Below are 16,578 nucleotides of genomic sequence, written 5' to 3'. Positions count from 1 at the left end.
GATCTCAGGTTTTATTGCTAGATCTTTGTGGTGAGGAATGGCACGTTGCTTTTAGATCTCCATACTTCAGAATGGCGCAGCAGTCTCGGGTGGTACTGCTAGATCTTTGTGGTGAGATGGCAATGAGGTCCATAATGTTATTGCTAGGTCTCCATTCGCATTTGTTGTTATTTTGTATGTTTGAGCCTTTGTATCAAGTGTCTGTAGAAGGCTATGGTTTCTTATGTGTGACTTCAATATCTTTATGCTAAGATAGGGCTCTGCTACTGGTTACGGCAAGGACTGTATGTTTCAAGAATAGGCACCTGTTTCGGGAGTTATTGTCAGTTTTTTTTGATGGGGAAATGACTGCTGTTATCTGTATCATTGCTAGGTTTGCATGCTAATTTGTATTTTCATATTTTTGAGTGTTCAAGGCTTTGTCGTTGTCATGGTTGTGACCGCTTCGCTTATAAGCTCAGAGATTGCTCTGCTGGCTTGGTGGATGTTATTGCTTGATCTCTGGATACATAGCTCAGCTGACTTTGGTGTTATTGCTAGATCTGTAGGTTTGTAAATGGCTCTGCTTTCAAGAGTGTTACTGTTAGGTTTGTATGCTTTGGTCACGGCTCTGCTTTTTTGGTTATTTCTAGATCTCTGTGGAAAACTGGCTGATCTGTTCCGGGTATTATTGTAAGATCTGTAAGCTAAGCAATAGCTCTGCTGTCTCGTTATTGGCGGATTTGTATGCTTCAAGGTGGCTTGGCTGTCTCGGGTGTAATTATTTTTGTGGAGAGAGAGCCCTGCATCCTTTCTGCTGTCTTGCTGTTATTGCTAGATCTCTGTAGAGGTATGTACTGCTTACTCTGTACCTGCTGCTAGATCTCAATGTTCATGTATTTTTTGTTTGTAAGTCTGAGCCCTTCTATGAAATGCGCTAAGAGTGACCTCGTTTCTCTGGTGCGACTGCTACATCTGGTTGCACAGGGAAGGCTATATGTCTAGGTACAATTACTGGTTCTCCTGTAAAAGGTGTCATCTTCTCCCAAAGGCGACAGTGAGGTCATGATATGATTGGATGATGGGAGCTGCGGCGGGCCCACTTTCCCAAACCCACAGGTGCCAGCCGACGGTAGCATTGTTATTCCGTCATGGTTTTGCTGCTATGCTGTTTTTTTCAGGGATTAGTCTGCAGTGAGAGACAAAGGCGTTACAGAATAGGGCGTGTGCCCGTCAATGCCACAGAAACCACAAGTGTGCTGCCATGTAATTGTGAGGGAATCGGAGTATGTGTGACGTGGTGCAGCCAGGCAGGGCCGACGCTACATGTTGGACACAGATTCACTAACTTTGCTTTCCTGAGAGAAAACCTTTTTGAGGCTTCACCATTGAACCTTCTCTGCACGTGTTGGGCCCAACCCTTAAGGGGTTAGATTGCCTTGGGTAGCCAGCAGAACGTCTTTAACTAGAATAGGATTTGCCTACATAGATTTACAGAGGCGTACACAACTTTGCCCTATGCAGCAGAGCTATCCCTTCTTTTACACCCACCCTGGACTCTGGGCCACAGCAGCCGAGCTACCACCGGGTTGCACACATCTTACAGTTTGGATGTTAGCAGATTTTACTTACTTAAGGCCTTGGACAGCAGATGGATTTCCTAGTTGCACATTTTCCAGTTTGAGGGATTCGGCGGTACAGCAATTCTCTGGATTTCACGGGCAGTATAAACTCTAGCAATGCACAACACACGTATTTCTTACATGACACAGGTTTTACAGGATCAGACATCAGACAGCACGCTCTTTCACGTGTTGCTTTGGCTTATTAGGGGCCAGGCGTTAGCACAGCTTTTCCTCAGATGATGAAGATTTCACTGGGTCCGTTTTCCTGTAGCATAACGCTATTGCTTGCGGTAAGATGGTTCTAAAGTGTTTCATTTTGGACATGTTCCTCAGATAATCTGGATGTTAGTTTCAAGGTTTAGAGAGCAGCACTCCTGTCTAAGTTACATATGTCTTACTCTGTCTAGATAGAGCCGTCTTTCAGGTTACACATAACTTGAACGCTAAAGCGTAGGCCACACCGTTCTCTTGCTGCTTTTATAGGTTTTGAAGTCTGAGACCTAAGGGTAGTTCCTTGGGTTACACGGGTCCTACAGTACAGTAGGGTTTACCCTGTGCTTATACTGGTCTTACAGATTGAGCCAAGAGGTAGTAAAAGGGGCCTACTGTCGCACAGAGCTCATAGGCTGTGATGCACCCAGTGCTTGAAATGGAAAAAATAAAGTGCAGGTAATCCATGCCAGAGAACCTGCTTGTTTCTGAGAAGTGCAGGTACTCTCCAATTCAAAGTATTACGTTTTTCTTGAGATGTGCCGGTACTCTTCCTCTCAAAATAAAAAAGTGCCGGTACTCGGTACCGGACAGTACCAGCCCATTTAAAGCACTGGATGCACCACAGCAAATCGTGACCACGTCCACCCAAATTTTAGAGGACCGAGCCTTGGTTATTAGCTTTTACTGATCTACAATGTAGGAATAGCTGCACTGCCCATATTTTTCAAAAACTGGCCCTAGGTGAGCACCAGGGGAGATGTTGTAGGTCAGTGGTTCCCAACCTTTTGACTTCTGTGGACCCCCACTTTATCATTAATGGAGCCCAGGGACCCCCACTGAATCATCATTGGAATCCGGGGACCCCCACAGAGTCATTACTGGAAGCTTGGGCCCTAATTTGTCAATATTTATTAATATTTTGTAATCTTCTAAGCAGTCACGGACCCCCTGAGAAGGCTTCACGGACCCCCAGGGGTCCCCGGACCACAGGTTGGGAACCACTGTTGCAGGTTACAGTTGTTTCAGGTAGAAAGGGTAACTTCATTGCTTTGCCCGTGAGAGTGTCTATTGATGCTCTCATTTCAGAAGCCATGGAGACACAATTGATTCTTCCTAGAGACCTGTGAAACTTCTGTTTAGTGATTTAAGAGCTTATTGATTTTTGAGACACTTGCCTTCCAGAACCACCTACTTCTCTTACCTCTAGCATCGCATGGTACTGCATATGTCCCCATTCCCTCCTCCAGCACCACGCTCTTTGTTGCTTGTGTGTAAGTGCTGCTTAATCCCCGAGTGCTCTGTGCTTTGATCTGAGTTTGATTTTTTTTTTTTCTTCTTTTCTTGGAGTTCTCCAGACCCACCCACCCTCCCTCATCCTTTCCACTGGCCTGAGATGTTTGGGTGCAACGGTTTGGTGGGTACATTTTACAGCAGGGAGCAGTATGAAGGCAAAGCCACTGTGCCCACCATGCATTATATGCTCACAGTGTGTCCCAGTTAATCCTCAGAATGAAGAGGCTGTGCTCCACCTGAAGTGCCCTGTCATGGCTGAACCTGAATCGTGACTGATTGTAATTTTGGAAATCTCTACATTTCAAGTGCATTTTTCCGTTCCATAGAAAGCACTTTATTCCCATAGCAAGACAGACAGGTATTGTCAAAAATACGTAGAAGTACACGAAGTGATAAATTGACCACAGTATTTCCCTACTGTTTATTTTGTACAGTGACCAATCTGGTTCCTATAAATTGCACGTAAAAGTAAATATTAAAAAAGGAATAGTTCAGGTTGCGATCTTTGGCTCCCGTGCTGATTGGGACCAATGGGTACAGATATGTCTATATTTCGATGTTACGTTAACTACCAAGAGATAACGTGCTCCCTAACCAGGAACAAGCGAAGAAGCAATTCCACTTATCCTTGTAATTTTAACAAAACAACTGGAAAGAGCTGGAGGCCTCGGTAGGCATTTTTATGAGATGACACAACACAGCTACCGCTGTTGCCAACCAAAGCCATGGGTCACTAAAGGGACACCCGGTCATCAAGCTGCTGAAAGAAATAATGACATTCAAAGACTACTTGACACTGAATAAAACAGCTGATCAGGAACAAGATAACAGGTCGCTGAATCTTACTAGCAGGACAGTATTAGGTCACAGGCAGCTGCAGGCACCTCTGCTAATTAGCAGAACTATTCTGAAACAAAGGTAGTCAGTTGTATAAAACAAAGTATTGAATCAAAGCTGTCGTGAGGTTTTGAAAAAAAAAAAAAAGCTTTAAAAAATGTATACACTTGAAGGCGTACAGAGGCTTTACCTGAAGTAGCTGAAACGGTCGAAAGATCACCAAAGGAACCTTGTAACAACGTCTTCAAAGGGTTGGCAAGGGGAAAAACATGGGGCATGAGCAGAGTGCGGCCAAGTAGCGTTAATTGTTTGCCATTGGGCTTTTTTTAATAGCGCTTTATTATTTTAGTATAATTATTAATCATGAGATCTGTACAATTAGTACAGCATCATTTACTAAACTGTACACACTATAAAAGTCCAAATCAGCGGTACCTGTTACGAAAAATAGAGCTGCAACCCATATTAATAACTGAAAACTCACTCATTAATAGACCCTATATTGTTTCTTATTCGACATAAACGTTGTTTGCCATAGGGCTTGTCATGGGAAAGGTATGACCTATAATCCAAACACAGCAGAGATGTCCCAGTTGTACATAACTGAAGGTGTGGTCCATCAGAAGCTGCTGCTAGTTCAGTTGCAGCAGGACATGCCATATTATGTCACAAGAGGAATGTGGCCTGGGAAGCTGGAAGGCATGTGCTGGGCACACCAGATATATTGCCAATGCAATAGATAGGCGGAGCACAGATAGAAAAGAACATTATTTACTAGTTTTAGGATATTTTCTAGTACTTATGAGAATTTGTTTCCAAGTCACTGTCATTGTATGATGTTATGTAGTTGCCGGTCTTTTTGTAGAGAATGCTCCTTGCTTGTTGTATTTGGGGAGGATGAGTATCTGGCCTGGCAGCCTCAAGTTTTGTCCCCTTTTTTTAATGGTCTGTCTTTCTGGCGGCTCAGTTATCAATGTGATCATCAGCACCTATAATGTTGTGTTCATGGTAAGTGATTTGAAGGCACTGAGGGCTGTGTTGGCGAGGTTGCGGTCCAATTTACATGTCACCTATCAACTTTGTTAGCCCGTTAAATAGTTGTTGTGCTCTCTGAAGATGCAGCCAGTGGTCCCTGTGGAAATGGTTCTGGTATAATGTCTGGGTGCACACCAGCTTTGATGTTTCAGATCTCTTCTGTGAGATGTTGTGTTGATTGTTTGTGCAAAGGGTGGACTTGTGGTTGTCAATCTGAACTGTCGGTTTTGTGACAGCTTAGTCAATGGTGGTCTTGGAGTCCTGAATTGTGGTAAATATGAACTGGTCTGTGGTTAAGTGTTTTGACCGTATAAGTAAGCATTGTTCTTCTTAATCTGCTTTTCTGATGGTGGTCCACTTTCTTTTATAGTTATTGGGAGCTGTTTGCTTTCTTCGATTGTTGCCCTGCTGAAGATGTGTTCAGGTTGTCTGTTATGGCCGGTGTGTTTGTATGTATGAGCTTGGATCTGTTCTGTTTTCCTTGTGTGAATGTTGGGTTAAGATTGTGTGTGGTAGATGAATGTTTGTGTCTGTTTTAACCTTATCCACTGTTTGTTCTAGTCAGTTTGTCTGTTCTCTTATTGTCTCAGTTTTGATGATTGGCATGTAGTCATGTGTTCTGATCCATGCAAGCTTGTGTTCAGTCTGTTCTGTATCTGCTCTGCCCTTTGTGGTCCGAGTTAATGATCAAATAAATGTCTCCCCATCCTGTTTTTTCTGTGCTACCCATGATTCTGCGGTTGCGTTCCTTTCTGTAAGAATTTTTTTTTTTCTATTATCCATGCAATTACTGTGGTTCTGTGGCTGTCTGATAAGTGGTATGCACTGTTCTATATTCTTTTACTTTTCCTGTGAGTTCATGGTTCGACTATTGTTCTGTTGTTGATTGGTGGCTGCTCGTGTTCATTTGGTTATGTTTTCATTTTGTTGATGGTGGGCATTGCTCCTGGTTTTTGGTGATTGTGAGCTTATATCCCCTCTGTTAATTTTGTACTATTTATATGGCTGAGGGTTTCTATTCCCTTGATTTCCATCTATTGTTTGTTGCTTTTTTAGGCTTTCAAGGAGATGCTGTACGCAGCCCAAGACCAGGCTCCTTCTATGGAAGGTAAGACTCCTTATCTTTCTATGTCAAATATTTAAATGATCTAGCTATTTGCAAGTGGTATCACCTTAGATCCAGTGATGTCACCTGCAGTAATCTTGATGTCCTTGCATCCAGCGAGGTCTTCTGTCTTTTTGTCACAATAGTCATAGGTATTTATGCATCCTGGGTTGAGTGTGTCTCCTGTACACATCTCAAAATATTCCTACATTCAAGATCTCCTGGATTTAGAATGTCCTTTTGTTCAGGGAAATCTTCTGCTCCTATCTTTGGGTATCCCTATTTTCAAGGAGACCTCCCATAGTTGTATTTCTTGGCAGATGTAAAGGTCTCCTCAGGAGTTTTTTCCATCTGTCCAGAATTTAAGAAGTCTAATAGTCTAGTTATTGAGTACATTATACCTCTTTTTTTTGTGTGAATTATAAGAGGTATATAGTGTATCATGCCAAATTGTGGTGTACTGAGGTGTTTTTTTGGCCATGAATGTTTGATGCAGTGGAGTATACTAGAACAGACGTCTTTTGACTTTCTTTCAAAAGGTCATCTGGCTGTAAGAGCACTTCTGTCTGGGTGTCAAGCATGGCCCGGCATTAGAATTTGTTTAAAATGGGCAGAGCTGTCATTAACGGTGCTGGTGTCTGTACTACAGAATGCATAGACTTTCTAAACAAATGAAGGGATTTCTCTGGGTCCTTTGCAGCTAGGAAGGCCTCCTGACCTAGTCTCGTTCATTTGAATTTCTGCACGTCCATTGAGGGTGACTTTGAACATTGATTTATCGTTTGTTTTTCCTTGATCATGACTTTGACAGTGGACATCTTTAGAGAGCCATTTGAGGTCTCTTGTGCCACACTGCCGAATGCCTGTGAACTTAGACTTGTGGGTCATGGTTGGTTCCGAGCTAGGAGTAGTATCTGCAGCCAAGTTTATTTTTATTGTGCAACTGGATGTGCACAATGTGCAGTGTAGTGGGGTGATGTTTATTTATCAGTGCGAGTGTTCACTGCTCCTGTCAAAGCACTACCATTATGAAAATGTTTGCCTTCCCTGTTTTGTTACTTTTTCATCTTGTCTTTGACAAAGAGACTATCCATGTAGCAGTTCTAAAGTGCTTCCTACCAGAGTTGGACTCTGATGATGAAACATTCAGCCAGTAACATTCTTGATGAGTGACTGGTGACTCTATCCATTGGACACTATCTGTCCTCTGAGAGTATGGGAGAGAGCTGCCCATGTAAATGCAGTGGGATTACTCAAGTATGCTGCAATTTTTCCTAACTTTTTGTGTGTGTATATGTGTGCGCAGATGTAAACACTGAAATTCTGGTAGATTGGGGTCCTGGATTCCAAAGATGTCCATTTGCCCTTCTCAGTCTCGCCCCACTATGTGTATCATTTGTTGTGGGTTGGTTAATCTGGTTCCTCCAGGGCTAGGGAAGCCCCTTTGTTCAATATGACTTTTGCCCATCTCACACTTCCTGATTCATGTAAGTGATGCCTTTCAGTTGTCAGACCTTTGAGCTGAATACCAAAATGCTTCCCGTCCAACCTGCTCCAGGGCATTTTCTTGGATACCAAGCTACTGGAAAAGCAAGTGAATGGCTCTAACCCTGCTCAAACTTTCAAAGGAAACATCATTGCTGACTGAGAGGCTAGCTCCTATCTTGCTTTAAGTGCCATATAAAATTCTGGGCCTGTGGGCTGCGTACAACAAGCCCTGATGACTTCTGACTTTTCTTTGTGACCGATGTGCTCATCACAATAGGGAAAAGAACCTCTGTGGCCCGTTGCCTTGACAACTAGCAACACCCTCTGAGAAAGCTCTTCCTTGTGGACTACTTCCTTGTCTGCTGAAGATGGAGCCTGACAACTGTTCTCCTTAAACAGGAGGGATGAGGAAAAGAGCCAGTGACTGCCCGCCTACACTGACCAGAAGACCCTCTATGCTACCTTAGGGAGGATGACTAGCTATGGGAGTGGTGGCGTGGGTTCAGCGCTGCAAAAGAGCTGTAGTGATCCTCAAGAAGTACAGGTGAGACAGTAGTGAGGAGTGACCAGTGACTTACCTGTTGCACTTGACTAGCTTATACCATTTTTTTTTTTGGTCCTTTTTGGTGTCTCCCATATGCTTTCCCTCTGTAGCCTTGTGCAGCATGCTAAGAAGAGGCTCAAGTCCACAGGGTCCCAGGGATGAGAAATGTTCTGACTGCAAATGGTTGTTCACAAGTTACTGGGATGTGAAGTGTTTGCTAATATCCTTATTGTTGCAGATCATCCCATGTATTGTTCTTTAACTGCAGTTATAAAGCACTTCGTGGCCCTGACAAGGAGCTGAAGCACATCTTCGGACGGGTAGCTGATTACAAAGTGGAGAAGGTCCTGGTTTAAAAAGATTTGAATTACAATATGGCCTTTGTGGAAAGCGTTTTGGGTTGTGAGTTGGTGTCCAAGGTGGTGCTCTTGTTTCAACTTTCTGTGCATAGGTGTGTAATGGAGGGGAGAGGAGTGAGATATACCGGGTATGTTACATTCATTTACTGCTGTACCTGATTGAGGGGGTCTCTATAGAATCTGCCAAGAGGTATTGATTCTCTCAGATTACTTTGTCATTGAACCAGTGGTCTTTCCCTTCAAAGACCTGGACTTGTGAAGACCATGTATCCAGCTTGAACCAGAAATGTTCTACTTCGACTTCCTGTTTGAAGACACTGGTTTCCTCAAGGTTTCTTGTCTACCTCATTAGTGACTGTACACCACTGGAAGCCCTAGAGCACCAGAAAACCTCTTGCAGTAATATGTGCTTAGAGAAAAATTGGAAAACCCTAGTCCTCGTTACTCTTTGTGGCTGTCCCTATTACACACCTGACTGGACTTTTTGCCAGCACTCAGTAGCAGCATTAGCAAAAGCCCACTGAGGTGTCTTCAAATGGAGACACTGACTGCTCTTCCCGTACCATTTAAAGTCCCAGTAGAAGGAATACCCAGAGGCGTAAACTGTCCAAACCTACAGTGTGTGCGTCTATTGCCTGCTAGTCTATTGTGTGCTGTAGAAACCATGAGCCTGTCAAAGTGCCTGTAGAAAAAATCCCCAAAGATGTTCATTGGGATTGAGCCCTATGGGAGAATGCAGAGTTACCATTTGGATGGATCAGTTCTGGATCCTCTTTACCATCCTGATCTGTGTAACCCCCTCAATGTTAGCATTTGGTATAGGAGAATTCTTAGATAGCCATTCAATTGGACAATCATGATTACATGTTATATTGTAAAGTGAGGCATGAATAATCCAGCATGTTTCCCATTGAGGAGTCCAAAAAATTAAGGGAGTCTTCGCTAGGAGTTAATATCAAACCTCTCAAGGGCTCGGAAACAATGATTAGAAATCCTAGTACTAACCACGGACTCTTCCCGGTGCTTCTGAACTGCTGGTAGCAGTATTTGCAGGCAGGAGCTTCTTCTGGCACAGGAAAGGCATGGTTTGCTGTATTGTGTGGTGATTGTATGTGGTGGATACTGGGCTATGGTAAATTGTGGCTGATACGGAGTATGAGCATTGGCTGCAGCCAGGCTTTTGTCTCCTGTGGCACAAGATGGGCACATCTTGCAGTAAGGTAAGGTGATGGCGCGTGGCCGACACAGTGCTGTGATGGCGCGTGGCCGACACAGTGCTGTGATGGCGCGTGGCCGACACAGTACTGTGATGGTGCGTGGCCGACGCTATGCTGTGGTCACTTGTGGCTGATAGTGGTCATGAGCGTGTGGAACAAGATGGGCACAGCTTGCAGTAAGCTGAGGTGATGGCGTGTGGCCGGTACTGAGCTATGACTGGGTGTTACTGATACTGTGCCAGGAGTGCTGGTTGCATTCAGGCTTTTACTCCTTTGTGGCATGTGATGGGCACAGCTTTCACCTTAGGGTGTGATGTGTGGCTGGCCCCTGGCTGACTCACTGCTGTGATGGCCCCTGGCTGACTCACTGCTGTGATGGCCCCTGGCTGACTCACTGCTGTGATGGCCCCTGGCTGACTCACTGCTGTGATGGCGCCTGGCTGACTCACTGCTGTGATGGCGCCTGGCTGACTCACTGCTGTGATGGCGCCTGGCTGACTCACTGCTGTGATGGCGCCTGGCTGACTCACTGCTGTGATGGCGCCTGGCTGACTCACTGCTGTGATGGCGCCTGGCTGACTCACTGCTGTGATGGCGCCTGGCTGACTCACTGCTGTGATGGCGCCTGGCTGACTCACTGCTGTGATGGCGGGCGGCTGACTCACTGCTGTGATGGCGGGCGGCTGACTCACTGCTGTGATGGCGGGCGGCTGACTCACTGCTGTGATGGCGGGCGGCTGACTCACTGCTGTGATGGCGGGCGGCTGACTCACTGCTGTGATGGCGGGCAGCTGACTCACTGCTGTGATGGCGGGCAGCTGACACTGAGCTGTGGTTATGTGTGGCTGACACTGAGCCTTGATGGCACATGGCTGACACTATGTTGTGGTCACTTGTGGCTGATACTGGGCATGAGCGTTGGCTGCAGCCAGAGTTTATTCTCCTGTGGCATAAGATGGGCACGGCTTGCTGTGAGGTGATGGCATGTGGTTGGTACTGAGCCATGATGGGGTGTGGCTGATACTGAGCTGCATCCAGGCTTCACTCCTTCGTGGGACGTGATGGGTACAGCTTTCACTTTAGGGTGTGATACTTAATTATGAGCAGTAGCCATGGCCAAGCGTCCATTCCCTGTGGCACAGAATGTATACAGCATTCTGTATGATGAGGTGGTTGTGTGTGGCTGACACTGAGCTGTGATGGCGCGTGGCTGACACTGAGCTGTGATGGCGCGTGGCTGACACACTGAGCTGTGATGGCGCGTGGCTGACACACTGAGCTGTGATGGCGCGTGGCTGACACACTGAGCTGTGATGGCGCGTGGCTGACACACTGAGCTGTGATGGCGCGTGGCTGACACACTGAGCTGTGATGGCGCGTGGCTGACACACTGAGCTGTGATGGCGCGTGGCTGACACACTGAGCTGTGATGGCGCGTGGCTGACACACTGAGCTGTGATGGCGCGTGGCTGACACACTGAGCTGTGATGGCGCGTGGCTGACACACTGAGCTGTGATGGCGCGTGGCTGACACACTGAGCTGTGATGGCGCGTGGCTGACACACTGAGCTGTGATGGCGCGTGGCTGACTCACTGTTGTGACGGCGCATGAAACACATTGCTGTGATGGCACCTGGCTGACATTGTGCAGTGATGGCACCTGGCTGACATTTTGCAGTGATGGCACCTGGCTGACATTTTGCAGTGATGGCACCTGGCTGACATTTTGCAGTGATGGCACCTGGCTGACATTTTGCAGTGATGGCACCTGGCTGACATTTTGCAGTGATGGCACCTGGCTGACACTGAGCTGTGGTGACGTGTGGCTGACACTGAGCGTTGGCACAGGTTGACCTTATGCTGTGATGGCATGTGGCTGATACTGAGGTGTGATGGTGCGTGGCTGACACTGTCTTGTGATGGCATGTGGCTGATACTGAGCTGTAATGTGGTGTGGCTGAATCTGAACTGTAATGTGGTGTGGCTGAATCTGAACTGTAATGGGGGTGTGGCTGAATCTGAGCTATGATGGTGTGGCTGATGCTAGGCATGAGCGTTGACGGCAGCCAGGGTTCATTCCCCTGTGGCACAAGATGGGCACAGCTTGCAATGAGGTAATGGCGGGTGGCTGTTACTGAGCTATGATGGGTTGTGACTGATACTGGGCTGGGAGTGCTGGATGCAGCCAGGCTTTACACACTTGTGGCACGTGATGGGCACAGCTTTCAGTTTAGAGTGTGATGGTGTCACAGGGGACTGAAGCCTGGCTATAATATGGTAAGGTGATGGCTTGTGACTGAGGTCAGGCTTCTGTCCCGTTTGGCCTGGGTGCACGCAGCTTGCAGTATTGTGAGGTGATGCATGTGGCTGATACTGGGTTACGAGGCATGTGGCTGTGCTAGATGCCTGTTCCCTGTAGCACAAGTCGGGCGCAGCTTGCAGTACTGTGAAACTATAACTTGTGGTGGCTGCAGCCAGGCTACTGCCCCCTCTGGCACAAGATGTGCACCGATTGCAGCACGGTGTGGAGATGGTGTATGGGTGATAGTTACATACCTCATCACCCACTGAGGCTAGGCTTATGCCCCCTGTGGCACTAGACGGGCGCTGCTTGCAGTACTGTGAGACTATAACTTGTGGTTTCTGTCCCCTGTGGCACATGATGTGCACCGATTACAGTACAGTGTGGAGATGGTGTATGGGTGATAGCGGGCGCTGCTTGCAGTACTGTGAGTACTGTGAGGCTATCATTGTAATGTAGCCGATACACGAGCGGTGTCTCTTCTCTCGTGAACGGGATGGGTTCAGTAACTGATAGGCAGATGCCCTGCAGGTGGCACTGGGCTATGAGAGGGACCTCCTTGTAGTGGCACGGAATGATACCCGTGGGTGGTGTCACGGCGTTTGGTTGGTACTAGCCTATCAGCAGTGCCTGCAGCCAAGCTTCATTTTGCTTTGGCAGAGAATGGAGAAGGGTGGCACGGTGGCCTGTGGCTCGTATAGTGCCTGCAGCCAGCTTCTCTTCTCTGCCCTCCGCCCTCTGGTGAATCTTCCGCTCCGTTGGCAGATGCGCCCCCTCTCCCCCGGCACCTCATGAAGCAGCGCAGGCCGAGATGGAGGCGCCGTAAATTATTCATTGCGATTATCTGGCTGACTGGGCAGGGCCCACCGGCGTGTCTTCGGGGGTTTATCTCCTCACTCATTCTCTTCACAAATATTATTTTCAGTTCTGGGGGTTTGACGACACTTCTGTCACTTATAGTGATCATCCTGCTCATCTCACAAGGCCTTCGAGGGAAAACTCACCCTCTTCTCTGATGTGAGGGCCTCCTACTGAGGCGAGAGGGCTCAGAGGATGAGGGCACTGGGCAATCTGGGTTCTCGCCAGAGAGAGCTAGCGATCGAAGGACATTAGCAGAGCTGTCACGTTTCCCAGTTTCATGCGTGAGGAGCAGATCCGGTCCAGGTTTCTGCTTTGCATTCTGGGATTGGTAGTCTTGATTTTAAAAGAGCACATAGCTAAAACATGGCATGTAGTTAAAACATGGACTGGATCAACTGCCCACACAGAACATGGAATACATGACACCTCTACCAAAATCCCGTTCTCGCTGCTTCTCTCCGCCAGGAACTCTGGTATCTGGGATGCTGAGAGTAAATTGTATCATAGAATGTTAGTGTGTGGTGTAGAAGATAGGAACAGAAATAGTCAGAGGGAGGATGAAATCCTGACAGGACCTGTGTTCCGTTTCTGTAACCTTAGGAAATGAATTAACCTCTTATCTGATTGGCTCCAGATTCCTCTGTGAAGACCTTGTCCTCTACCTGCAATGTTTTGCCAGGTGGGTTCTTTAGTGCCTGCGGGAAAATGCAGCAAGGCTCCAATGACAATTGAGAATCACTTCTGGCAGTGGAGGAGGCATGCTGGGAGAAAGGAGATAGCCCTTGGACCATCGAGGACTAGTTTGGGGACGCATTTCCGCAAGTTGTGCCAGGTCAAGCTGGTGGCCAGGATGAGCCAAGTGAAGAGGATTGGCAAGGTTCTCAACGACAATGAGCCTGCTGAGAGGTGCTATAAAATGAGGTGATGTGTCCCAGTGAGTAGTCCCAAGATTACAAATAATGCTGTTGATACAGTGTTATAAGGACAGATGTAGAGACATTGACCCCTGACTCATGGAGCGTCAGGCAGTAATATTTCAGTGGTGAGTGTGACATAAGGAGCTTCATTGGTGAATGCATAGTATGGTTTATCAGTTAAGTTGAGGAGGCAGGGCTAGTCTATGCCTTTAGAGAGACTTGGCAATGGGTGCACATAGATTTCTACTGAGGAGCACAGCTACTGATCCAGGAGGCCTGGCAAGGAAGACATGTTATCACATAGAGGGTAGTGATTGTAATTCCCTTGGGGCATGATGGTGTCCTGTCTGCTACCAAAGGGCATTCTGCTGGGGTATCTAGTGTAGGCCCAGAAGGGCCAGACCCACGCCAGATTTTCAAGAAATCCACATGAAATAAATGTAAAGACAGTTAATCTGGATAGTATTCATTAGCATGGTCAGTGGATCTCATTAAAATCGGACATGTTTCCTACCTTCCCATATCTACATTGGACGCCACTGGAATACTGCGTCAGACAGGCACTTGGGATGGGCCAAGAGTCGTTACCCATAGAGAAGAGGCAATGGGTTTACAGCCCCATGGGAGGGGCTTTCAGGGTGAGTACTGGCCTGTGGCACAACTTGTAGGCACCTCCATTGGGGCAAGCTCTTTCCTTTCCAGTTTTGAGAGGATCTGTCAGTGACGGTGACCCCTATGTGTGAGGACAGCAACAGCCCTGAGGCTCCTGACCGTCGTACTGCTGCATAATGACTAGTTCCCTCCTGTCATTAGCTGCCTGCTGATGGAAACGGTGAGACTGCGGTGACTGCTCTGCAAATTTCTGTGGGACAGGGCAGAGAGGGTGAGATATGTGTCTGCTGTGGTGCCCGTCGCTCATGTGGCAGGAGCTGTATGTGACTCACAGGAGATGAGGCACTGCTTGTCCAGGAAGGTGTGAGTTCATATCCATGGACCCGCCAGCAGCACTTGGTCTAATCTCATGTCATCAGATCCCATGACAGCCACAAAATTGGACTAAATGGGCAAAGCATCATAATTAAAACAATGTGTCACTAAGGACGTTACGCTATCTCAGGGTGTGCATCATCCGATGTGTTACCCTATCTGTGTGTCATCCTCCATCCTGGAATACTCACTATTGGTGTATTAATGCTCGGTGTGTGTCTTGCACAGTCTCCTGAGGGTGCTCTGTAGGGAATATATGTGGTACACCTCTTGATCGCTTTAAATAATTTTAACTGTGTTGTACCTGCTCCTGGATTGCGCTGTACACCCGTGTTGTACTCTCTTCTGGAATTAACTTTATAACTGTGAGGGTTTTACACCCGGCTGCAGTGCTCAGTACAATTCAGTTTGGAATGAAATAAAGTACCATTAAAAATTTCAAGGACAATAAGTAGTCTGTTTAGAATTCATTTTAAAAATTAATGTTATTTAAAAAAAAAATGTCATGTTTTGCATGTTGAAACTAATTTAAAAAAACGTATTAAGGGTTGGACTTGGATTTGGCCTATGAAAGGGTAAAGGTTACAGTTAGTATTGGGGAAGGTTTTAGTTTAAGTATTGAGGATGAGGTGTGGAAGAAAGGAGATATGGTTAGGGTAAGGAATTATGTTTTGGTTGGAAGAGGGTATAGGGTTAAGTTAGGGTTTAAGAGGAAGAACTGGCATAACGGTTAGGATCTGAGTTGGATTTATGGTTCTGGTATAGTTACTGGTTAAAGATGTATTATTATGGGTAAGCTTGGAGTATGTGTTGGGATTATATTACAGTCAAGGTATGAAGATGGTAGTATTCAATTTTTTAAGATTGGTTTTGTATTTGCATTTCATAGTGAATTACATTTATGTACATTTTTTGTTTTTGCTACAGCATGTTTACTGCTACAGTATTCAGTTGTTGTGGGACTTTTCTCATACTTAAACAAGCATTTGCAAGGCAATGGGTCTCGTGTTTGCTCCAGTTAGAGCTATTAGTGTTGTAAATTCCTAACTGGACTTTTCTTGCCACATACATTGACAATGGAAAGTAAAACAGTTGACAGAAGCAAGCTGATTCAAAGCACTACCGCCGCCATGAGTGCAAGAGTTATTTCTCCCTGCGTGAATGTCTAGAAAGGATCGCAGCTGGGATGAAAGGCAAACCGAAATCAGAGGAGGGGCCATCACACGCTGTAACAGGAAGAAGCGTGACACAGTGTGATGGCCAGCAAAAATGTTCACTTAGTTATATCGCCTGGGGAGAAACTCAGCACCTATAAGAGGGACAATTCACAAAATGCACCAATAAAAATGAAGCATTTAAGACCAGCACAACAAAGAATGAATAATAAGAGTGGGTGTGGTTAAAATCCCACAGAGAGATTACAACAGACTAGAGCGCTTGCGTGCTCGACCCTAAAAATGTAATTTCACTTCTATGACTCCTAGTAAAAATGCAGCTATACTTCTTAAAACCTAATAACAGCTAAACACCTAAGGAGACCATGTGTACGTATAAATGCAATGAAAATGAGTGGTAAAAAAAACCAATGCAATTGCCATCCTAACGCACTGTAAATCCATGCATGTTTCTGATGGAGTTTTACCATGGGTGACCAGCCTTCCAGGGAACAATAACCACAAGAGTCCAGTTTCACTGGTTTGGATTTTAATACTCAACACTAACTAGAACGTTACTTAATATACGTTGTTTGCCATACGTTGGTTTTGTATAATTAATAAATGTTTGTGAAAATATTGTCATCACAGTAACAAGGGCG

At 46.1% G+C, this 16,578-nt stretch overlaps 1 protein-coding gene across 1 annotated transcript in view; it reads left to right on the top strand.

The window, feature by feature from the left end:
• The window catches only part of XPR1 (xenotropic and polytropic retrovirus receptor 1), a 369,652-nt gene that overhangs the window by 16,809 nt on the left and 336,265 nt on the right, over positions 1–16,578 (top strand). The window contains exon 2 of the mRNA XM_069232077.1: positions 6,039–6,090. Within this exon, the coding sequence (XP_069088178.1) occupies positions 6,039–6,090 (52 nt within the window). The remainder of the gene's footprint in view (positions 1–6,038; positions 6,091–16,578) is intronic.

This window comes from Pleurodeles waltl, chromosome 4_2 (genome assembly GCF_031143425.1).
Source record: "Pleurodeles waltl isolate 20211129_DDA chromosome 4_2, aPleWal1.hap1.20221129, whole genome shotgun sequence".
In the NCBI taxonomy this organism is placed as follows: domain Eukaryota; kingdom Metazoa; phylum Chordata; class Amphibia; order Caudata; family Salamandridae; genus Pleurodeles; species Pleurodeles waltl.
This window is presented reverse-complemented; position numbering and strand designations above follow the sequence as displayed.